This window comes from Pelophylax lessonae (assembly GCF_965119305.1).
Source record: "Pelophylax lessonae genome assembly, chromosome: 11".
In the NCBI taxonomy this organism is placed as follows: domain Eukaryota; kingdom Metazoa; phylum Chordata; class Amphibia; order Anura; family Ranidae; genus Pelophylax; species Pelophylax lessonae.
This window is the reverse complement of record NC_138778.1, coordinates 230,780,932-230,806,927: the sequence shown is the minus strand read 5'-3', so window position 1 is coordinate 230,806,927 and position 25,996 is coordinate 230,780,932. Positions and strand designations below refer to the sequence as shown.

The 25,996-nt window shown below is 44.9% G+C and overlaps 1 protein-coding gene across 1 annotated transcript in view; it reads right to left on the bottom strand.

The window, feature by feature from the left end:
• Positions 1-11,315, bottom strand: part of LOC309567503 (ABC-type organic anion transporter ABCA8-like) — a 182,005-nt gene extending 170,690 nt beyond the window's left edge. The window contains exons 1-2 of the mRNA XM_082272888.1: positions 11,199-11,315; positions 2,201-2,305 (exon numbers count right to left, since the gene is read on the bottom strand). Of these exons, the coding sequence (XP_082129014.1) occupies positions 2,201-2,305 (105 nt within the window). The 5' untranslated portion in view covers positions 11,199-11,315. The remainder of the gene's footprint in view (positions 1-2,200; positions 2,306-11,198) is intronic.
• Positions 11,316-25,996: the final 14,681 nt, after the last annotated feature.

Below are 25,996 nucleotides of genomic sequence, written 5' to 3'. Positions count from 1 at the left end.
ACTGCACCCCAAAAAAGATTGTGTTCACTGCACCCCAAAAAGGATGTTGTTCACTGCACCCCAAAAAGGATGTTGTTCACTCCACCCCAAAAAGATTGTGTTCACTGCACCCCACAAAGATTGTGTTCACTGCACCCCAAAAAGATTGTGTTCACTGCACCCCAAAAATGATTTTGTTCACTGCACCCCAAAAAGGATTTTGTTCACTGCACCCCAAAAAGGATGTTGTTCACTCCACCCCAAAAAGATTGTGTTCACTGCACCCCAAAAAGATTGTGTTCACTGCACCCCACAAAGGATTTTGTTCACTGCACCCCAAAAAGATTGTGTTCACTGCACCCCAAAAAGGATGTTGTTCACTGCACCCCAAAAAGGATTTTGTTCACTGCACCCCAAAAAGATTGTGTTCACTGCACCCCACAAAGGATTTTGTTCACTGCACCCCACAAAGATTGTGTTCACTGCACACCAAAAAGGATTGTGTTCACTGCACCCCAAAAAGATTTTGTTCACTGCACCCCAAAAAGATTGTGTTCACTGCAGCCCAAAAAGATTGTGTTCACTGCAGCCCAAAAAGATTGTGTTCACTGCAGCCCAAAAAGATTGTGTTCACTGCAGCCCAAAAAGATTGTGTTCACTGCAGCCCAAAAAGATTGTGTTCACTGCAGCTCACACACAGAAAAATGGATGTGGATCACTGACACCTGCCTATCTCCAATCCCACACCACACAGCAATATCGATTGTAGTTTGTAGAACACAGTTTCCCTAAAATTCAGCAGACTCTGTCCCTAACAGGATTGAGAAGAGATCGTAGATCAGGATTGAGTGCAGATTCACCCCACCCCCCACACAGCAATATCGATTGTAGTTTGTAGAAGACACTGACCCTATAATTCAGCAGACTCTATCCCTAAAATGCCTACAACTCGCCCTGCCTAAACACTCCGACCTGTCCCTCAATTCTATCCGGACACAAATGGTTTTTTCCTGCCTATCTGTCCCTAATCAGCAGCCAGCACATTGATGTGTGCTCTGTCCCTTAGCTAAGCAGCAGAATGACGCTGCTGCGGCGGCTGCCTCGAACTTATAAAGACTTGGTCACATGCTTCAGACGGCCAATCACAGCTACTAAGACATTTGCAGGCATGGCTGGGATGGCTTAAGGCACACCAGTTAAACGATTGTTGATTGGCTGTTGAAAGCCCGCCATGAAAAGAGCGCCAAAGCATGCAAAACCCGGAAATAAAACGACCGAACACGGATTTTTACCCGAACATACAGTAAAGTGTCCGTGTCCGTGTTCGGGTAAAAAAAATCCAATTATTCGGTACGAACACGAATAATACAGTCCGTGTTCGCTCAACACTAGTGCTGTATGGAGGAGGGTGTCCAGTGTAAAGATGGGGGTAGTATGGAGGAGGGGGTCCTTTGTAAAGATGGGGGTAGTATGGAGGAGGAGGTCCTTTGTAAAGATGGGGGTAGTATGGAGGAGTGGGTCCTTTGTAAAGATGGGGGTAGTATGGAGGAGTGGGTCTTGTGTATTGATGGGTGTATTATAGAGGAGGGGGCCCTGTGTAATAAAGAATGGATTTTAATCACTGGGATGTTTATAATAGAGGTGAAAAGCCAACATGTTTCGGGACATTTCCACCCTTCATCAGGACTGTTTGTATACAACCATTGATTATGCCGATTCAAACCCTTTTATGTATGTGGGAAGAGATTTACACAAAGGATTTGGCCCATGAAAAACATCAAACTTATAGTAGAGGTGGTCAAATGGTATTTATTCTTGCGTCCCTAAAATGGAAATATTGACAACTTCCTGTCCAGGGGACAGGGTGTCACATGGGCGGGAAGTGGTGAGAATCAGAGACAGCAACAAAACCATAAAGATATCTATGATAGGTGAAGTTTGAATGTCTGTCAGCCTTTGTTGCTCTCTGTGTCTTCCTGTTCCGGTGACACCAGCACCCTGTCATCTCTTGTTGTTTTTGGCTGGAGTTGTGCTTTAATGCCATTAAAGTGACCGTCACTAACATTAAAGACCTAATAACAGAGCTCCCTGCACATTTATTGCAGGAAAGGAAAGGTCAGCGGCAGCAGCCTACATTTTTCTGGTCTTTAAAGGTCTTGCCCTCACAACCCACCCCTTCCCCATACACCCACAGGGTTGCCCCCAGTCATGGTTTACCTACCAGCACTACATGTCCCAGGCGCCTCCATTGTACCAGAATATTCTTCCGCAGCAGAGCAAAGATCTGCTGGACGAGGCTGGTCTCCCTCGCTGTCCCTCCGGTCATCTGAAAAAACAGACATCACCACCGATCACTTTGGAAATACTCCTTGTTGTTGTTTTTGTAACTTTTTTGTTATTTTTGTATCTTTTTTAGGTTTTTTTGTATCTTAATTTTTTTATTTTTTAGCAAAGGTCTGCTGGACGAGGCTGGCCTCCCCCGGTGTCCCTCCAGTCATCCGAAAAACAGGCGTCACTGTGGATCACTTTGGAAATACTCCTTGTTGTTGTTTTTGTAACTTTTTTGTTATTTGCGTATCTTTTTTAGTGGTTTTTTTTGTATCTTTAAAATTTTTTTTCTATCAAAGGTCTGCTGGATTAAGCTGGCCTCCCTCCCTGTCCCACTGACAGTGGTGCATGTAGGTTTTGTGGTGCCCTAGGCCTGACTAAGTTTGTGCACCCCCTAATTTAAATATGACCCACCCCTTCCTGCAAAGGCCACACCCCTTCCTGTTTATGACCCGCCCTGCCATCTGTACACCACAGACCACAACCAAAGTCTATCTGTGCCCATCAGCATTACCTTATCAGTTCCCATAAGTTCAGCCACATCAGTGCCGCCTCATTACTGCCCATCATTTCAGCCTCATCAGTGCAGCATATCAGTGTGGCCTCATCAGTGGCCACCAGTGTAGCCTATAAGTGCCCATTAGTGCAGCCTATCATACTGGCAAGTAGCAGTGTGACTGCTTTATGGGGGTGCCAGACTGATTTGCCTCCTGGACCCTGCCCTCTGGCCCAATTTGCCCCATAATACTGTCACTAAACAAAGTGTAGCACAAGCCGGCGGGGACCCTTTTCGCGTGGGAGCCGGGAGGAGGCTGTTTTTTTTTTCATGCGGTGTGCAGCTTTTTGCTGCCCCCCTGCAAAGTGCCGCCCTAGGCCTGGACCTTGTCGGCCTAGGCCAAGATACATCACTGTCCACTGGTCATCTGAAAAACAGACATTCCCACTGATCACTTTGGAAATACTTTTTTTTTGTTTTGTTTTTGTAACATTTTGTTATCTTTGTATCTTTTTTAGGGTTTTTTGTATCTTTTAATTTTATTTCTTTTTTCAAAGGTCTGCTGGATGAAGGTGGTCTTCCTCTCTGTCCCTCCGGTCATCTGAAAACAGACATCATTACTGTACTGTCACTTTGGAAATGCTCCTTGTTGTTTTTGTAACTTTTCTATTATTTTTGGTTTTTTTTTGTATCTTTTAATTTTATTTCTTTTTTCAAAGGTCTGCTGGATGAAGGTGGTCTCCCTCTCTGTCCCTCCGGTCATCTGAAAAACAGACATCACTACTGTACTGTCACTTTGGAAATGCTCCTTGTTGTTTTTGTAACTTTTTTGTTATTTTTGGGTTTGTTTGGGGTTTTTTTTTTTATCTTTTAATTATTTTTTTTAGCAAAGGTCTGTTGGACGAGGCTGGCCTCCCTCCCTGTCCCACCGGTCATCTGAAAAACACACATCACCACTGATCACTTTGGAAATACTCCTTGTTTTTGTAACTTTTTTCTTGTTTTTGTAACTTTTTTTATTTTTGTATCTTTTTTAAGGTTTTTTATGTATCTTTTAATTTTTTTTTTCTATCAAAGGTCTGCTGGATGAGGTTGGCCTCCCTCCCTGTCCCTCCGGTCATCTAAAAAAACAGACATCACTACTGATCACTTTGGAAATACCCCTTGTTGTTTTTATATCTTTTTGCTGTTGTTCTGTATCTTATTCATGTCACTTTTTTGTATCTTTTTTTTTTTTTTTGCATTCTGTTGATAAATTTGGAAATAGTCCTTGTTGTGTTTGTATCTTTATGTTGATGTTTTGTATCTTTTGTATTATTTTTGTTTTTTGTTGCATTCTGTTTAATGATGCTGAGGCTGAGTTGCTCTCCTATTCAATAATAAGTTCTGTACATTACGTAACACTGCAATGCCACAAGGGATTTTACTTCTCAAAAAAACAAAAAAAAATTCTCCAGAAACTGGAACAGATAATTTCCCGGGGATGTCACACAGATGTTACTTTCCGCACTTCTCTTGGCAACCAGAACAATGTATTCCATGTAACTGAAAACTTCCAATGCTTTCAGAGCTCTGCGAAACACATCCAGAGCCCCCGAGAGGGAAGAAGAAATTACCACCAAAACATTGGGAGGTCCGTTGTCTGTGAACTGGCCCTTTGAAGTGTAACTAAGACCAAAACCATGCGACTTTTGATGGGTGCGACTTGGATGTGACTTTGGCTTTGACCAATGATAATGGACAACTGATGGTCAACTGTCACAGTAGAGCCTGTACAGCCAGCCAGCGATTGGCAGCGATTGGCAAGGTGTCCGTACACGAACACTGGTGTCCGTGAGCGGGCCTTGCAGGGTCCACGGCAGCGCAGTCACAGGCAGCATCCACCGCCGCTGCCCGCCGGCTTCCTATCAACCAATCACTTGCTTGCTGCTTGCGTTGCCCAGCACCCAGGCCCTGACCATCAGAGGAGGAGAACGGAACTTCCTCCTCTAACCTGCCCGTGCCCACTGATCTCAGTGCGCAGCGTACCCCAGGCCCCAGCTTCCTCGTTGTCATGAGTCGTGTATGTCAGTCTGTCTGTGTCCTATTCCTAAGCTCTACTACTAAGAATTGGATCATAACAGATCTATGGGGGACTCTGCTGGCCTGCTCCAAAGTGGGATATATGGGGACCCTGGCCTGCTCTAAAGAGGGATCTAAGGGGGACTCTGCTCTAAAGGGGGATCTATGAGGGACACAGTTCTAAAGGGGGATCTTTGGGGACTTTAGAGCAGGGTCCCCATAGATTCCCTTTAGAGCAGGCCAGAGTCCCCATAGATCCCCTTTAGAGAAGGGTCCCCATAGATTCCCCCTTTAGAGAAGGGCCATAACCCTAGTAGAGAGTAGTGTTTTTTGATGGCTTTAATTTGAAATGTACCTTCATGTCCTTCACTAAGGTCTGTACTTTGGAAAATGTCCACCACAGCCTTGACAAATGCCTAGCCCTGCAGCCAGACCTCTTGTACTGGGCCCCGGCCCCATCAGTTTAAAAGGGGAGCCCAGGCACCTGCTGAGCAGAAGGTGCAGCTGTACTGCCTTATTGCAGAAGTCAATCCTCTTCTGCCTCCTCCTGCAGTGCTGCCAGCTTTTCCTCCTCTCCCTCCCTCTGGCTGCACTGCAAGGGGATTGGTTCTAGCACATGCGCCTCCTCCATCTGCTGTCTGGGCCCCCCGGCGTGCCCTTCCCCCCGCAGCACTGCCGGCTTCCCGTTGGCAGATGATATGGGCACACAGGGGGCGGTTCAGAATGGAGAACAGGGGAAGGGGCTAGTAAATATGTAATTTACTGGCCCCTTCCTTTCCTGAATGAACATAGTGAGTGATCAGTACCAATCCCTCTTGTGTCAATTCATCACTGAAGCATAGTAAACTATGCTTCAGTTTGTGAATGAGCAACAAGTCTCAGAGTGCTTCCCATTCATTCATCTGTTCAGCTGAGGCTGCAGAGAGAGGGACTGATAAATTTATGTCCTCAGTCACTAGCAGCCGGGGGTGGGGGGCCCTGTCAGGTAGGTTGTATGGGGCCCCGTAATTTCTAACAGCAGCCCTGTGCCGGGGTGCCAATATTTTTGGCCATGACTGTGGATGAACATATTCTGATCTTTCTCTGCTGATTATTATTTGGGCTGTTAAAGTGAGGGAAAAAAGTATTTGACCCCTGCTGATTTTGTACATTTGCCCACTGACAAAGAAATGATCAGTCTATAATTTTAATGGTCGGTTTATTTTACCAGTGAGAGACACAGAGAGGAGAGAGCACATCTAACTGTGAGTACTGCACCAAACACATACCTGCACACTTAGATAGGCAAATTTCACCCCCGATCGCCCCCCCCAGTTAACCCCTACACCCCCTGTCACAACACACACTGTATACTGTATATAGCATTTTCCTATATACCCGTATAAGTGTGACTTGTGACCAGGTTTAGCATTTGCGATAAAGATTTTAATGCCAATAAAGATTTAACCCCCTGATCCCCCCATGATCACCCCCAGTTAACCCCTTCCCCCACTGTCACATTGCACACTAATACACACGTAATATACTGTTTTACTGTATTTTGTATTAGTGTGATTGTGACTTGAGTTAGCGCTAGCAAGTTAGTTTCTGTCCCAAGTAGGTTTAGGGTCCCCGCCACCCCCCCAATAAATATTTAACCCCCTGATCACCTCTACACCCCCTGTCACAACACACACTGTATACAGTATATAGCATTTTCCTATATACCCGTGTAAGTGTGACTTGTGACCAGGTTTAGAGCTTGCGGTCGTTCCTTTTATCCTTAGGATACCCGCCACCCCCCAATAAAGATTTAACCCCCTGATCCCCCTTATCCTCCCCTGATCACCCCCAGTTAACCCTTTCCCCCCTGTCTCATTGCACACTAATACACATGTAAAATACTGTTTTAGCGCTAGCGAGTTAGTTTCTGTCCCAAGGAGGTTTAGGGTCCCCGCCACCCCCCAATAAAGATTTAACTCCCTGATCCCCCCTCATCACCCCCAGTTAACCCCTTCATTGCCCTGTCACAGTGTCACTTTTATAGCGTACAGTTTTTTTTCTGATTACTATTATTAGTGACACAGGTGACATTAGCTAGTGTTAGCATCAGTCTAAAATAGCGCAGATCCCCGGCGCATAGTTAGAAATAACCCCTTGATTACCACACACACACACACTTCCATTACTAGTATAGTGTTTGAACAGATCAATATCTGATCTGATCAGAACTATACTAGCGTCCAACATAGTTTAGGGTTCCCAAAACGCAGTGTTTGCACGATCATCACTGATTCCTGCCAGCACCTGCGTTTAACCCCTCCGTCCAGCCCACCCCACCTCACCCCACCCAGGAAAGTGTAGTAATCAATAGATTACTGTCACTTACAAAAAACACAACACACAAAACCGCTGTGTTAGCAAAGTCAGGCCTGATCCCTAGCGGTTGAAATAGTCCTCGACAGCCAGGTGCTTTTATTACCTGTGAGTCACACTACTGTACCGGTAAATTTAGTTACTAAAATGTCCAAACGTTGGTACAGTAGTGCAGAATCTTACAGTATACTGACCATGTCAGATGAGAGCAATGGGGAAGCCTCACTGGCAGAATCAGGGTCAGTATGAGAACCTGATGACAGCAGCGGCTCCCTGACAGATAGCTCCAATGACGGATGGGTCCCTGTTAGACCCAGGCGTACCCGACCCCATTCTGGAGTTGTTGAGATGCAGGAATAGCAGGGTGCTCGTATGGAGCAGAGTGTTGGTACTAGTGCCGCTGATCCTTCTGGTGGCCTGGCAAGCGCAAGCGGCCTAGTACACCCTGGACCTAGTACAACCAGCACTGCAGTAACACTTGGTGACGTGGCGAGTCCCATGAGTGCAGTTGAAGCTGGTGCGGTGACACCCCAAAATACACACCCAAAAAAAACTAAAATGACACCCCAAAATACATTCTGCTGCTTCTCCTGAGTACAGGGATACCCCATGTGTGAGACTTTTTTGCAGTCTAGCCGCGTACAGGACCCCGAAAACCAATCCGCACCTTCTGGCTTTCTAAGGGCGTAAATTGTTGATCTCTTTCCTTACTACCTATCACACTTTTGAAGGTCATGAAATGCCAAGATGGCCCAAAACCCCCCCAAATGACCCCATTTTGCAAAGTAGACACTCCAATCTATTTGCAGAGAGGCATGGCGAGTATTTTGCAGCTCTCATTTTTTTTTTGAAAATGAATAAAAAACAGGAAAATCCATTTTTTTCCCTCTTTTTTCAATTTCCAAAACTTTGTGACAAAAAGTGAGATCTGCAAAACACTGAACATACCTCTCTGCAAACAGCTTAGGGTGTCTACTTTCCGAAAAGGGGTCATTTGGGGGTGGGGGGGTTGTACTGTCCTGGCATTTCTTGGCCTCCGAAACTGTGATAGGTAGTCAGGAGTGAAATCAACTATTTACGCCCTTGGGATGCCTGAAAGTGGGGATTGGTTTTCGGGGTCCTGTACTCAGATAGACTGCAAAAAAGTCTCACACATGGGGTATCCCTGTACTCAGGAGCAGCAGCAGAGTGTATTTTGGGGTGTCATTTCACATATACCCATTGCATGTGTGAGCAATATATCATTTAGTGACAACTTTGTGTAAAAAAACAAAACAAACAAAATAATTTATTTCCCAGAACTGGTGGCAATATATAAAATACTCCATGGACTCACCATGCCTCTCAGCAAATAGCTTGGGGTGTCTACTTTCCAAAATGGGGTCATTTGGGGGGGGGTTTGGGATATCTTGGAATTTTAGGGCCTCCGAAACTGTGACAGGTAGTGCAGAGGTGACATGCACAATTTACGCCATTAGAAAACCTGAGAGTGTTGATTGGATTTCGGGGTCCCGTACACAGCTAGGCTCCCAAAAAGTCTCACACATGTAGTATCCCTGTACTCAGGGGAAGCAGCAGAATGTATTTTGGGGTGTCATTCCACATATACCCATGGCATGTGTGAGCAATTTATCTTTTAGTGACAACTTTGTGTAAAAAAAAAAAAAATAATAAAAAAAAAATGTAATTTTCCCGAAACTTGTGGCAAAATATAAAATATTCCATGGACTCACCATGCCTCTCAGAAAATAGCTTGGGGTGTCTACTTTCCAAAATGGGGTAATTTCGGGGGGTTTTGTGCTATCTTGAAATTTCAGGGCCTCTGAAACTGTGATGGGTAGTGAGGAGTAAAATCAAAAATTTACGCCATTAGAAAACCTGAAGATGGTGATTGATTTTCGGGGTCCCGTACACAGCTAGGCTCCCAAAAAGTCTCACACATGGGGTATCCCCATAATCAGGAGAAGTGGCAGAATGTATTTTGGGGTGTCATTCCACATATACCCGTGTCATGTGTGAGAAATGTATCTTTTAGTGACAACTTTGTGTTAAAAAAAAAATGTAATTTTCCCCAAACTTGTGGCAAAATATAAAATATTCCATGGACTCACCATGCCTCTCAGAAAATAGCTTGGGGTGTCTACTTTCCAAAATGGGGTAATTTCGGGGGGTTTTGTGCTATCTTGAAATTTCAGGGCCTCTGAAACTGTGATGGGTAGTGAGGAGTAAAATCAAAAATTTACGCCATTAGAAAACCTGAAGATGGTGATTGATTTTCGGGGTCCCGTACACAGCTAGGCTCCCAAAAAGTCTCACACATGGGGTATCCCCATAATCAGGAGAAGTGGCAGAATGTATTTTGGGGTGTCATTCCACATATACCCGTGTCATGTGTGAGAAATGTATCTTTTAGTGACAACTTTGTGTTAAAAAAAAAATGTAATTTTCCCCAAACTTGTGGCAAAATATAAAATATTCCATGGACTCACCATGCCTCTCAGAAAATAGCTTGGGGTGTCTACTTTCCAAAATGGGGTAATTTGGGGGGGGGGGGGGTTGTGCTATCTTGAAATTTCAGGGCCTCCGAAACTGTGATGGGTAGTGAGGAGTAAATCAAAAATGTACGCCATTAGAAAACCTGAAGATGGTGATTGATTTTGGGGTCCCGTACACAGCTAGGCTCCCAAAAAGTCTCACACATGGGGTATCCCCATACTCAGAAGAAGCGGCAAAATGTATTTTGGGGTGTCATTCAACATATACCCATGTCATGTGTGAGAAATGTATCTTTTAGTGACAACTTTGTGTTAAAAAAAATAAAAAAAAAATTAATTTTCCCAAAACTTGTGGCAAAATATAAAATATTCCATGGACTCACCATGCCTCTCAGCAAATAGCTTGGGGTGTCTTCTTTCCAAAATGGGGTCATTTGGGGGGGTTTTGTGGTATCTTGACATTTCAGGGCCTCCTAAACCGTTATAGGTAGTGAGAAAATGCAATGAAAAATGTACGCCCTTTGAAATTCTCATGGTGGGGATTGGTTTCGGGGTCCCGTACACAGCTAGGCTCCCAAAAAGTCTCACATATGTGGTATCCCTGTACTCAGGAGAAGCAGCAGAATATAGTTTGGGGTGTAATTACACATATACCCATGGCATATGTGAGCAATATATCATTTCAATGTCAATTTTGTGTAAAACAAATTTTTTTTTTAGTCATTTTTCAAACACATGTGACAAAAAAATGAAATATTTAATGAGCTCAACATGCCTCTCAGGACATTCCTTAGGATGTCTACTTTCCAAAAAGTGGTAATTTGGGGGGTTTTGTACTGCCCTGCCATTTTAGCACTTCATGAAATGAGATAGGCAGTCAGAAATTAAAGCTGCGTAAATTCCAGTATTTACACCATAGTTTGTAGACGCTATAACTTTTGCGCAAACCAATAAAAATACGCTCATTGAGATTTTTTTTGTCAAAGACATGTAGCTAAACACATTTTGGCCAAAATATATCACATAAATTGAGTATATTGGATATTTTTTAAAAGACAAAGTTGAAAATGTCATATTTTCTCAAAATTTTCGCTCTTTTTTTATTAATATCACAAAAAATAAAAAGCGCAGAGGTGATCAAATACCCCCAAAAGAAAGCTCTGTTTGTGGGGAAAAAGGGCGTAAATTTTGTTTGGGTACAGCATTGCATGACCGCGCAATTGTCAGTTAAAATCACGCAGGGGTCTGGTCTTTGAGCAGGAAAATCCTCCGGGGCTTAAGTGGTTAAATACCCCCAAAAGAAAGCTCTATTTTTGTGAGAAAAAAAAATGATAAAAATGTTATTTGGGTACAGTGTTGCACAATTGTCATTGAAAGTGTGACAGTGCTGAAAGCTGAGAATTGGCCTGGGCAGGAAGGGGGTGAAAGTGCCCGGTATTGAAGGAGATAAAGCGACGCGTCTCCTGGGCATGAAATCCACTTACCTTGCGAGTCGGAGAGGATCAGACACACGGCCACCCGGATCCACTTATACCACCATCTGTTCTATCTCCTCACCCAGCACAGCGTCAGTCAGAGGAAATCACATGACTGGGACAGAGTTTGTGTTGTTGGCACGGCTCCAAGAAAACTCACGGTCACGGTTCTCATTTAGCGTTCGTGTTATGAGGACCTCCAGGCCAGAACTGTCTTACACATTCCATCCACATTCTTCATCTGATGATTGGATGGAAGCCAGGACCCCCCCCCCCCCTCCCCCAAGAGGACAAAATCAAACTTTCGAACTTTTAAACAGATTGCACAAGGACTCAACATTGTGCAAGATACACAAGATCAGAGACAACGCAAATCCCAAACTGTCCCAATTGACTGTATGGGAGGGGGTCCTCCTAGGGAGCCGGACAATTTCTAGGATGACAATGTCCATGTATGATCTCAGCCAAGGGGTGGGCAGAGAAGGGGGGCATAAAAAGAACTAGACCCACAACTTATACTGCTGAAGTAGTTCACAACTCATGCTTCATGGGGAGAGAGCACTTTGGCAGCACAGGGATGGTGGAACCCCTCATAATGGGCACAGCAGGTGTACAGAAACTGGGAACTCAGCACAGGGATGGTGGAACCCCTCATAATGGGCACAGCAGGTGTACAGAAACTGGGAACTGAGCACAGTGATGGTGGGAACCCCTCATAATAGGCACAGCGGGTGTACAAAAACTGGGAACTGAGCACGGGGATGGTGGGAACCCCTCATAATGGGCACAGCCGGTGTAAGGACCCGGGAACTCAGCACACGGATGGTGGGAACCCCTTTATAATAGGCACAGCAGGTGTACAAACCAAGGAACTCAGCACAGGGATGGTAAGAACCCCTCATAATGGGCACAGCAGGTGTACAGACCAAGGAACTCAGCACAGGGATGATGGGAACCCCTCATAATGGGCAGAGCAGGTGTACAGACCTGGGAACTCAGCACAGGGATGGTGGGAACCCCTCATAATGGGCACACCGGGTGTGCAAACACGGGAACTCAGTACAGGGATGGTGGGGAACCCCTCGCAATGGGCACAGCAGGTGTACAGATATAGGAACTCCTCATAATGGGCACAGCGGGTGTACAGACCCGGGAACTCAGCACAGGGATGGTGGGGACCCCTCATAATAGGCACAGTATATATAGGAGAGGGGGAAGGTTGAGACTTTGAATGAGACGAGTGTCATCCACTCACTCCCTCCATTTCTTTGGGCCCATGTGGTATGTGTCCTCAGCACCCTTCGTGTAACTTTAATCTGGTACTTATCTGGGACCACTTTCAGTACTCTCTGACACTATGCTATTTAGCTGCACATTGCACTGTATTTCATTACAACCTATTCACAAGTCCTTAGGTATGTCCTGATGCCACTACATTTTTCACTGTTTATTCCTCTGTTTTTCTCCATGCTATTTCTTTTCCTTCTATTTTCATGCGCAATGTTTATGCCTGGTTCGCCCTGTTCTTTGCCTCCCCACAGCTTCCGGTAAGACTGGTTTATTGGCCGTTCCCAGCACTATATACCCACATGATTTGCAATGATCTGAGCTGCCCTGTGAGTAGATGTGGGTGGATTTTTTCTATTTTCTATATATATATTTTTATTTTTTCTTTCATCATTTTTACCCTTTGAGACATATTTTTATACAACTGTTTTTCGCAGATTCACATCATATGCTCCTGATGAAGTGGAATACAGTCCACAGAAACGCGTCGAGCCTTATTGATACAGACCATTATTAATGCTTGGGTTACAGTTATATATCCTATTTTGTCCTATTTTGGTTGTTTTTATTTTGCAATCTTGATGTATGTATACCAGCTCATATCTACTGCTTTTCTATCCATTTACAATCGTCATGTATTTGTGCATCTATACAATAAATTTGACACCATGTTTTTTACCACCATGGCTGTGTCATACGTCTCATTCAAAGTCTCAACCTTCTCCCTCTCCTATATATATATTGAACCAGGATGGAGCTGATTTTTCACCTCATTTAAAGTCCCAAACTTTCCCTATTGCCATACTAGGCACAGCGAGTGTAAGGACTAGGGAACAGTGTTCAGACCTGGGAACTCAGCACAGGGACGCTGGGAACCCCTCATAATGGGCACAGCAGGTGTACAGACCCAGGAACTCAGCACAGGGATGGTGGGAAACTGCTATTTTACTCATTGACAGTGAGGTGTGAGTTGCTGGTTCCTTTGCTCGTGTGCTTCCAGAAGCCGGGCGCTAGAGTTGCCTCTCTGCCCCAGGAGGGATGTTGGATCCTGGGGAGGACCCCGGTGGGGGCCCCCTGGATAGGCCTTAGACTAGGCCTCAGTCTGTGGAAGACATTGGTTCTGGCCCAAGGAGAGATGAATCCCTGTCTGCCTTTAGATGGAGGATTGTGGACAAGCTAACACGGATTGAGAAAGAGGAGGAGAAATTAGCAGCTTTGAAAGCTGAATTTAAAAAGAAAAAGCTGTTTTGTACTAAAATCTACAGCAAGAAGAGACCGGCTCTGAGACCTGAGTTGAAGGACTTGGAGTAAGCTTTGAAGAAGCAGAAAGAGCTGGTGAGCTCTCTGAAGGTCAGCAGAGTGAGAAAGTGAGCCCGGAGGATGAGCCCAGCTCTTCAACACCTCAGACATCTGCTGAGCCCCCAATAGTGCAGGCCTCTGTCTCCCTCCCTCTGCAGCAGCAAGGAGGAATATCTGAGCAGCGGGTTAAAGGGGGTACTACTGGCATGTTGGAGTTCATCACTGAGCTGGAATCCCCTCTGCATGGAAGAAAGTTCAATTTCTCTGCGGATTCCTCAGATGACGATGAGGAGATGGATACCGCTCCTAGTCCTGTGAAAGAGAGACCTGTAGACAAAGGAAAATTCATCATAAAGGCTACAACAACCAGGAGGACGCTTGATCCCACCATCAGCCATGACACAGCAGAGGTAACAACACAGCAAGCAGGTACAGTGTGTGTGCAAGATGGTGATATGAACTTTATTAATGACAATGTGCTTGCTGACTGTTGTAGTGCTATGGGCTGTCAGCCCAGACCCTTAGACAATGTGCAGCATGCAGTGCAACCTGATGCACCTGCTAAAAAAACTTCACTTTTGAATGCAATTGGTGGCAAAACTGAAAATAACTGTGAGCTTCTGGTTGAAGAGTCTGCAGAGAGGAGCACCACAAACATTGCAGAGGCTTTGCCTGGATCAGATAAGGAGGCTGTTCCTGAGAATGGTGGAGGAGGGGATGAGAGCAGTAGTGCTACAGCTGTTTGGGAGTCTGCAGTAGACAAGACTGTGATTGAACCCAGGAAAGCAGGGAGGAGGGGGTGGGTCTTGTCTCTGCTGCTCCAAACACTGCAAAGGTTGTTTCACGCTCCTTGTCAGCAGGTGTGGTTGTGCCTAAAGATAAGGATGTAATTGCTGGTGGTGTGTCTGGGAGGAAAACGTATGCTGGTGCTGCTGCAGAATCTGGGACGGGGGAGAGAGAGCAGAGAAGGAGCATGTAAATGTTTTATCTTCCTCATTATTTAAAAGGAGGAATGTTGTGCAGCTTCGATGGGAGGGTGAGGGTATTCCTCCACATAGAAGGGCAGTGGTGGATAGGATTTTGCAGATGGGGTTTAGACTTCAGACCGCAGATATCTTCGTCCTGATCAGTCTGGCCGATTCTTATGAGTATAATTTGTCCTTTATCCGTCCGGATTCTTTGGACATTTTTTGGGAGAAATATGAGCATGTGTGTAGGAGCTAGAAAGGGCTCATCACCAGGGTTGTATGACGCCAGCCACTCATTAAAATGGTGACAATTCTTGTCCACAATGAGTGCATACCACAAGGGGATTTATCTGTATGGTTGAGGAGATATGGAGACAACATGAGCCCTTTAAAGAAAATTGTGGAGGACCGGGGAATATGGACAGGGGGGTGATCTGTGAAGCTAAAACTAAGATGTATTGACAATGTCATCCAGCATCTTCCATCCTCAGCTTTCCTGGGGAGGGACAGACTGATCATCTTTTATCCAGGCCAGTCAAAGCTGTGTAATAAGTGTGAGGATAAAGGGCACTTTGCGTCCTCCTATCCGGTGATGAAGTGCTCTCTGTGTCAGGGTTTAGGGCATTTGGAAAAGGATTGCAATATTATAAGGTGCAAGCTGTGCAATGCGGTTGGGTATCCTTATAGTCAGTGTCCTGAGGCAATACACAACCAGCCTGAGCTCATAAGAGAGTTCTTCCGCCTAGACATGGAGTCTGTGCCAATGCCTAGTGTGCCTGTGTCTTCCCAGTCTGTGGTGCCCCAGTCTGTGCGTTTGCCTAGTGTGCCTGTGTCTTCCCAGTCTGTGCATTTGCCTAGTGTTTCAGTGTCTTCCCAGTCTGTATCTAAGGTATCAGTTACTGAGAATGTGTCCATTCCTCCTATGTCTATGTCTACCAAAATTGCAGAGGCAGCAAGAGGTGCTGTGGCAGGGGCATCAAGTGCAGTGCCAGTCCCCCCTCCTTGATATTGCAGGGCTTCTATTAAGGACCATGAGGTGCAGAGGAGTGGGGAAAATGATGAAGAGGCTGGCCTGGGGGGAGGGGGGGGTGAAGGAGAGGGTAAGAGTGGGGAAACTGTTACTTTTGGTTTGTCCAAGGATGATATGGAATGGTTGGAGGAGAAAGACGGGTAATTGCGAGTAACTGAGGTAGAGATTGGGAGATGGTCATCTTTGGAGGTGACTTCAACACCATTACAAGGCCTAAAGACAGGAGAGGTTTCAGAGATAAGCTGGGCTATGACAGCCTTTTCCTGAATGCGATGGTTAGGGAAGCAGGTCTCGTAGATGTGCACAATTAGCGCTGCCCAGACAGCACGGGGTTCACTTTTCAGCGAGGTTATAGTCAGAGTAGGATGGATAGGCTTTTTTTAAAGGGGGACTCTACTTTTTTGGCACCTGTGTGTCGGGCAGTGGAGTTTTCCGATCACTATATTCTATCTGTGACTCTGAATGCCTCAGGCATGCCACCTAGGAGGAGGGGTATCCGGAGATTGAATTTGGCCCTTTTGGATGACGAGGAAGTAAGACAATCCTTAGAGGAATTTTTTCAGGCACAGGTAACTATCCTAGACTTTTGCAACAGTAAGTCAGAATGGTGGGAGATTATAAAACAGCGGACTGTTAGGCTTTTCAAGGCCATAGGGTGAAGGGGACATCAAGATAAGAATATCATCTACCAGCTTTTGCGGAGGAAACTTAACCGCCTTGTTTAGAATGGAGGAGAATCTGGGGTAATCTCTGAGGTGAAGCTCCTCCTGAGGAGACATCAATATGACTGGCACACCACTTTGGTCCAGGAAAGGGACTATGGGAAATACCATTCGCCTGACCCTTACCAGAACTGTAAACAGAGCGTAGCTGTTAAGACGGTCAATGGCCTGAAAGACAGTATGGGCTCTCTGACAAAGTCTAGGTCAGGGATCCTGGAGGTCGTCAGGTCGTACTATGGAAGGAAAGAACCTTGATCGGGCAAGGATGTTATGTTTTTTGGACTCTACACCAGGTCTGGAAAGTAATGTTCCATTGATCCAGGCTATTGATAAACTAGCCATCAGGAAAACGCCAGGGCCAGATGGTTTGACAGCTGAATTTTATAAATGTTTTAAGACGATCCTGGCTTCATACCTTTCTGAGGTTTTTAATGGCTGTTTGCATGAAGGTTCTCTCCCTCCTTCCATGAGGCAATCTGCAGTAATTCTTCTGTCAAAGGGCAAAGATTAGTCGATGATTTGGAATTGGTGCTTCGTTAGCCTTTCTAATGTCAATAGAAAGATACTGGCAAAGATTTATTTCTGGCAAATATCATCAGTGGCAAGCAGTTTGTTATCCCATCACCAGCACAGCTTAATCCAGGGTAGAAGCTGTCTTAGCTGTCCGGGAGGCCTTGAAGCGTTGTAGGGCTGCTGGTTGGGGTAAATTTATGCTGACATTAGATCCGACTAAGGCCTTTGATAGGGTTAATGGCTCCTTATTAGCAAGTATGGCCTGGTGGGGGGTTTCATTGATTGGCTCAAGATTTTGTACAAAGGGGCTGAAAGCTTTCCTCTGGTTAATGGTTGGGTTGGGCAACCCTTGGTGGTTGGCTCAGGTGTGCTTTAGGGGTGTCCTTTGAGTTCTCTGCTATATGCGTTTGCAATCGACCCCTTCATTAGAAGGCTAGGGAGAGTGGACCATTGTGTGGGGTACTTTTAGGCATCGCTAGTGAGTCACCTTTGCAGGGTGTAACTTATGCTAATGACATTTCTGTTTTTATCTCTGAGACTGGGGAGGCGCAGGAGGTGGTCTCAGTGATAAGGCAGTACACAGAAGTACCAGGTTCAAAGGTCAACCAGGACAAATGTGAAGCTTTCTGGATGGGTGTGAAAGGTGAGGGTTTTGTTCTCCCGCATGACTTCTCGGAGCCCCAACAAAAAATTAGAGTTCTATGCATTGAATTTGGCCCAGGTGACTATGGTCATGCAAATTGGGTGAACAGGCTGGAGAATGCTGATGCCAAGGTGGCAAGCTGGAAAGGTGGGCAGTTTTCCTTAAGGGAAAAAGTTGACCTTATCAAGGCTTACCTGATTCCGATTTTTCTGTTTGTCAGTTTTGTTTGCGTTTTGCCAGTGTCTTTCTATACCAGGAGCCTAACTATAGTTGTTTCTTCCAGCTGTTGTGGGGGAACAGAATAAACCTTGTCAAAAGGAGTGTGACTTACCTTCCTAAAAGGGAGGGTGGTCCAGGAATGATCAACCCTGTCGTTTTTTCTCTCTAATGTTTGTGAAGTACAACCTGGCTAACATGTTGGCAGAGAGACTGCCTGAGTGTTTGGGTATTTTCCAGTCCTGGTTTAGGCCCTTTCTGCGAAACTGGGAAAATGGTAGGCCAGTGAAAAGCCTGAGGGTCAAGCTTGACAAGCTCCCGGCTTATGTTGCCCCATGTTTGAAAATACTTTGGCATTGGCAAGTAATGGCAGGGGAAGTCAGATCTCTTCCTAGGAAACTTCATGAGAAGCTGATCATGAGCTCTGTTTTTTACGAACCACTGGCCTTAAAGGAATTGCTCATCCTGGTTAATGGGGGGAGGGTTTGCGATTGATTAATTTGGAGAGAATCCCAATGAAGTTTAGGGATCAGGCCTGGCTTGCGTTCCATCAAAAACTATATGCGAAGGGCAACTTGAAGTTTCTTTCTATGAGTGATCGGGGCTGCCCGAGAGTGGAGTGTGGAGGAGTGGTGGAGTCCGTGGATCATTTTCTACTTCGGTGCTCTTATAATATAGAGGTATACAAGAGGGTAGGGAGGGCTCTGAGTGTACCCTTCCTCCCCCATATGAGTGGGTGTATGGGGCATTCCAGACTCGCCGGGATTATGATTTGGAAACACTTTTTTTAGTTAGTCTAGTAGTCCGTTATTTCACGTGGAGTGCACAATGCCAGGTATCCTTACGGAGTAAAATCCTCCCTGTCGAGGTGGTGGTGCAGAACATTCTGGGTGAGGTTGGGAAGATTCGGGGTCTTGAGAAAGACAGGTGGCAGCAGGAGGCCTGGATAAAGGCGTGGAGGAATATCAGGACTCTCTAGCTGCTGCCTGTTTATCTCGGGGTGTGCGGCTTTTCTTTCTGTCCTTGCTTCACTCCCCTAGATTTTCAGCTAAAATATATTTTTGATAAAAGTCTACATGCATGGTGACGGTGATGTTCCTTCGTCTGGCTCTCTTGTAGGGTTTGTGCTGTGCACAATTCGGTTTATTTGTTATGTTGTTATTTTTTTTGTTTTGTATAGTTATATTCAATTATTTTGTAAATATGTTTTATTTATTAATTTATTTATCATGGTTTAAATACATATAGGTTGTTGTTTGAATAAATTTTCAATAAACAAAATAATCCCTTTATAATGGGCACAGCAGGTGTGATACGGCGTGAACACCACGTGGAGAGGCGGTTGGTGCTACTAACTGTGACCGGGGCTCCTCTTTTGGAAATATAATTTTGGTCCCTGACAGCTCACGATACAAAGCGGGGGACGTATTGGTTCACTCTTTTGGCATTAGAAGGTTACTGTTGTACCAATCTATGCTTGGCGGCCAACAAGGGGTCAAACTACCTGGAGATATGTGTGGTACGTCCTTATACTGAACGGATATATCACTCTGACATAGAGATGAAGCACAATAAGCATGCCTGCTCGATACACAAGGCTACAGGAATCCTCTGAGGAAGCAACTTGAGCGAAACGCGTCGCGATTCCACTTTTTCCACTAGTATACCCCATGTTTGTATTTAGTGTTATCATGATTATATCATGATCAGGTAAACTTTATTCATTAATTGCCTTTGATTTGAGAGGCTTTTTGGGGATCTAGTGGTTTATCTGTACTATCTTTTGTACATGTATTATATGTCTATTGAACACATGTTCATTGATACTTTTGGTATGTTTTTGTAAAATAAATGATATATTTTTATACCAATATTGGTGTATTTATTGTCGTCAGGATCAAGACTCACTATCTGCCTATAAAGTCCCATATTTACTTGAGAGGCAGAGAGACCCCAGTACGCTGTGGGATTCTCTCATCCCTCTCTTCTCTTCTTTTCAATGTACTTTTGGGATGTGGCAATAGTGGGACCCATAGTATGTCTCACCTATTCCTTAGGTGTACAGACCTGGAAACTCAGCACAGGGATGGTGGGAACCCCCCATAATGGGCACAGCAGGTGTACAGACCTGGGAACTCAGCACAGGGATGGTGGGAACCCCTCATAATGGTCACAGTGGGTGTACAGACCCGGGAACTCAGCACAGGGATGGTGGGAACCCCTCATAATGGGCACAGCAGGTGTACAGACCCGGGAACTTAGCTCAGGGATGGTGGTAACCCCTCATAATGGGCACAGCAGGTGTTCAGACCCAGAAACTCAGCACAGAGATGGTGGGAACCCCTCATAATGGGCACAGCAGATGTACAGACCCGGGAACTTAGCTCAGGGATGGTGGTAACCCCTCATAATGGGCACAGCAGGTGTATAGACCCTGGAACTCAGCACAGGGATGGTGGTAACCCCTGATATTTTGAACATCTATAGGGGTGGAGAAGGTATCCTTGTGTTAGTAAAACAACAGTAAATACTTGTAGTGGAGGTAGCTTTGGTTATTGGGATGAAGTTTTTTTGGCGTTGGGAATCTGTCCCTGGTTTTGCCCCCGGATTCAGTGCCGGATTAATGTAGACAGGGCACCCCCTGCTGGACAATCTCACTGCCGCTCCTGCTCAGTGGAGGAGAGGCAGAGCCAAAAAATTACTGTGTGGAGGGCTGAGACCAGGAGATGGGCAGATGGGGGGGGGGGGAGTCTGTTTGTACACAGGTGAGGGCAGTGGGGGAGCAGGGGTCAGCTGCATGGAGAGATGGGGAGTTTAGCTGTTGTAGGGGAGGGGCTAAGAGGTGGCTGCAGCGATAATCTGTGAAAGAAGGGTGCCGAGGTGAGCTATGGATGTGAAGGCAGAAACATCCTTTGTGCATAGCAAACCTCTGAAGCCTGCACTCTATGCCTAACAGCCTCCTGTATATTATGCAGTCCTGTGCCAAGCGCTCTGTGTATTATGCAGTCCTGTGCCCAGTGCTCGGTGCATTATGCAGTCCTGTGCCCAGTGCTTGGTGCATTATGCAGTTCTATACCCAGAGCTCTGTGTATTATGTAGTCCTGTGCCCAGTGCTCTGTGTATTATGCAGTCCTGTGCCCAGAGCTCTGTGTATTATGCAGTCCTGTGCCCAGAGCTCTGTGTATTATGCAGTCCTGTGCCCAGTGCTCTGTGTATTATGCAGTCCTGTGCCCAGTGCTCTGTGTTTTATGCAGTCCTGTGCCCAGCGCTCTGTGTATTATGCAGTCCTGTGCTCAGCGCTTTGTGTATTATGCAGTCCTGAGCCCAGCGCTCGTTGCATTATGCAGTTCTGTACCCAGTGCTCTGTGTATTATGCAGTCCTGTGCCCAGTGCTCTGTGTATTATGCAGTCCTGTGCCCAGTGCTCTGTGTATTATGCAGTCCTGTGCCCAGCGCTCTGTGTATTTTGCAGTCCTGTACCCAGCTCTCTGTGTATTATGCAGTCCTGTGCCCAGTGCTCTGTCTATTATGCAGTCCTGTGCCCAGTGCTCTGTGTTTTATGCAGTCCTGTGCCCAGCGCTCTGTGTATTATGCAGTCCTGTGCTCAGCGCTTTGTGTATTATGCAGTCCTGAGCCCAGCGCTCATTGCATTATGCAGTTCTGTACCCAGAGCTCTGTGTATTATATAGTCCTGTGCCCAGTGCTCTGTGTATTATGCAGTCCTGTGCCCAGTGCTCTGTGTATTTTGCAGTCCTGTACCCAGCTCTCTGTGTATTATGCAGTCCTGTGCCCAGCGCTCTGTGTATTTTGCAGTCCTGTACCCAGCTCTCTGTGTATTATGCAGTCCTGTGCCCAGTGCTCTGTCTATTATGCAGTCCTGTGCCCAGTGCTCTGTGTTTTATGCAGTCCTGTGCCCAGCGCTCTGTGTATTATGCAGTCCTGTGCTCAGCGCTTTGTGTATTATGCAGTCCTGAGCCCAGCGCTCATTGCATTATGCAGTTCTGTACCCAGAGCTCTGTGTATTATATAGTCCTGTGCCCAGTGCTCTGTGTATTATGCAGTCCTGTGCCCAGTGCTCTGTGTATTTTGCAGTCCTGTACCCAGCTCTCTGTGTATTATGCAGTCCTGAGCCCAGCGCTCTGTGTATTATCTAGTCCTGTGCTCTCTCCCTCCCTTCATCCCTCCTTCTTTCCCTCTCTCTCTCTCCCTCCCTTCATCCCTCATTCTTTCCCTCTCTCTCTCTCTCTCTCTCTCTCTCTCTCTCTCTCTCTCCCTCCCTTCATCTTTCTTTCTCTCTCTCTCTCTCTCTCCCTCCCTTCATCCCTCTTTCTTTCCCTCTCTCTCTCCCTCCCTTCACCCCTCTCTCTCTCTCCCTCCCTTCATCCCTCTTTCTTTCTCCCTCCCTCCCCCTCCCTTCACCTCTCTCTCTCTCTCTCCCTCTCGCTCTCCATCCCTCTTTCTTTCCCTCTCTCTCTCTCCCTCCCTCCCTTCATCCCTCTCTCTCTCCATACAGGGGAAGGGGGGAGGTTGCTGTGTCTACCACCACTCACTGATATACTAACTCCCTGCTTTTAATTTAACCACTTCTGGACCAGAAGATTTCCCCCTTAATGACCAGGCCATTCTTACTTAACTGACAATTGACAATTAACTGATCATGCGAGGCTGTACCCTAATAAAATTGATGTCCCCCCCCCCCCCCCCCCACAAATAGAGTTTTCTTTTGGTGGTATTTGATCACCTGTGAGATTTTTTATTTTTTTGCACTATATATTTTAGGCCAGTTTGTTTTCTGCTACATATTTTTGGTAAAACAAATCCCAATAAGCGTATTTTGAAAAGTTATCACGTCTACAAACTACGGGAAAGATTTATGTAATTTTTGTTTAGTTTTTTTACTAATAATGGCGGCGATCAGCGATTTTTAGCGGGACTGCGACATTGCGGCGTACAGATTGGACCCCTAACTGACATTAGATAGAAAAAAAATGTATACCATGCTCGAAAGTCGGAATTGGTTACTAAAATTTTTGAATCCCACCACTGGGGTTAGCCTATCAGTGCTCAGACCATACGCCGCACACTGCATTAAATTGGTCTGCATGGCTGTCGTCCCAGAAGGAAGCCTCTTCTAAAGATGATGAACAAGAAAGCCGCAAACAGTTTGCTGAAGACTATAAGACTAAGGACATGGATTACTGGAACCATCTCCTGTGTTCTGATGAGACCAAGATAAACTTATTTGGTTCAGATGGTGTCAGGCGTGTGTGGGGGCAACCAGGTGAGGAGTACAAAGACAAGTGTGTCTTCCTACAGTCAGGCATGGTGGTGGGAGTGTCATGGTCTGGGGCTGCATGAGTGCTGCCGGGACTGGGGAGCTACAGATCATTGAGGGAACCATGAATGCCAACATGTACTGTGACATACTGAAGCAGAGCATGATCCCCTCCCTTCAGAGACTGGGCTGCAGGGCAGAATTCCAACATAACGACCCCAAACATCTCCAAGATGACCACTGCCTTGCTAAAGAAGCTGAGGGTAAAGGTGATGGACTGGCCAAGCATGTCTCCAGACCTAAACCCTATTGAGCATCTGTGGGGCATCCTCAAATGGAAGGTGGAGGGGCGCAAGGTCTCTAACATCCACCAGCTCTGTGATGTCGTCATTAAGGAGTGGAAGAGGACTCCAGTGACAACCTGTGAAGCTCTGGTGAACTTCATGCCCAAGAGGGTTAAGGCAGTGCTGGAAAATAATGGCGGCCACACAAAATATTGACACTTTGGGCCCAATTTGGACATTTTCACTTAGGGGTGTACTCACTTTTGTTGCCAGCGGTTTAGACATTAATGGCTGTGTGTTGAGTTATTTTGAGGGGACAGCAAATTTACACTGTTATACAAGCTGTACACTCACTACTTTACATTGTAGCAAAGTGTCATTTCTTCAATGTTGTCACATGAAAAGATAGAATAAAATATTTACAAAAATGTGAGGGGTGTACTTACTTTTGTGAGATTATGTAAATATCAATATATGGTCTATACTGAATGGCCTAATATATACTCAAGTGCCATATATATATATATATATACTGTGTATATATATATATATATATATATATATATATATATATATATATATATACAGAATATATATATACAGAATATATATATATACAGAATATATATATGTATATATATATATATATATATATATATATATATATATATACTGTATATATAGATATCAATGTATGGTCTATAATGAACTGACCGATAGATACTGAATGGTCTAATATCTACGCAAGTGCCCTATATATACAGTATCTCACAAAAGTAAGTACACCCCTTACATTTTTGTAAAGTGTCATTTCTTCAGTGTTGTCACATGAAAAGATAGAATAAAATATTTACAAACATGTGAGGGGTGTACTTACTTTCTTACTTTTGTGAGATACTGTATCCACGCTCTACTGTATACACTTTATTATTAAATTATGTTATCATTATACACTTTATTTTTTTATTTTTTTTCATTATACACTTTATAATAAATAATAATTTTACTCTTTTTATTATTATTATTATTATTATTATTATTATTATTATTATTATTATTATATTAGTAGTAGTAGTATTTTTGATTATTATATTATAATAATATTTATATGTTATTAGTATAGGATATTATTGTGCACATTATTATGATTATACTGTATCATATTATTATATATATATATATATATATATATATATATATATATATAAAATGTAACATGTATTTTTTAAACAGAGATATTTTTCTCCTCTTACATAGTAATTTCCTCTTTTTTTTCCCAGAATTGTTTTCTTGGAACAAGAGGTCATTCTGCTGACCCCCACATTCTTCTGTGTTCCGGTGGGGCCCCCAGGCACAGAAAAGGGCCCTTATCCCTGGCACAGACCCCTCACCTCCCGGGCACAATGCCTCCATTGATGTCTGAGTTCATCATAAATGCCCTTTTACTGGCAGGCTGCTGTCTTCTGATATCAGCGGCTCCAATTCCTCATTGTAATTACAGACATCCCCCAATTCCCAGCCGGGTCACTGATCTCTAACAAACATGGAGGATGGGAGCTTCACTGGGCGCATGCTTCATCCAGGACAGATGTGGCAACCCCAGAACAATCATATTATAAATAGTTTTGGGACCACCACCATACCCAACATAAAGGTGTAAGATGCTACTACATTTTATTTTAAATGTGATTTTAATTAATATTTAATTGTATAAAAACATGTAAGCAGCACTGTTTAAATAGACAGTCCTTAGTCCTGCGTGGACCAGACAGAGTTCGATGAAAAAGGGATTCTCCACCCTGGTGAGAAGAAACATGCAATGGTGAGCCCGATCCTCCACCTCCACCACACACTGACTCTTACCAAAGATAGAGGGCCACTCTTTCCACAAATTGCCAGACAGTGCAGTGGGTGATTCAAAGGATCACTCGGCCTTAGACATCCTGACCGCTCTGATGACTAAAATCCTCCCGGGGCCAAAAGGTACCTCATGCAAGAAAAGGGGTCAAGAAGAAGGCCTCATAGCGTGATACGTTTCTAATATTTATTCAATATAAGGTGGAAAATCACTTACCCAGCAATAAAATACAAAGCGCATGTTATATGAACAGCATTCCTGTTGATAATCAAGGTAATGGCCAACTTTCGGGCACGACGACATAGCGTAAGGCTGGCTCCTCCCAACGCATTTCGTCATAAAGACGTCATCATTATACATTTAAATATTCAGTGTTGTGCCTATAAAGTCCATGGACTGCCGTCCAACGTTTGTATTTCCATTTGAACTGATTTAGGGACGGGGAAATGCTTGCTCCTGCCTGCAGCAGAGTGATGACATCATCTCAGCCTAGGCAAAGTCACTGACTAGAGCTCAAATATGGCTTTCTAATGATAAAATGTGGATAAATGATACTGTTGCTGTATATTGTGAAATATCGATATATTGTATATATATACAGTATATATATATATAACGGTTCAGGCTGGTGGTGGTGGTGTAATGGTGTGGGGAAGGGGGGGGGGTAACAGTTCAGGCTGGTGGTGGTGGTGTAATGGTGTGGGGAAGGGGGG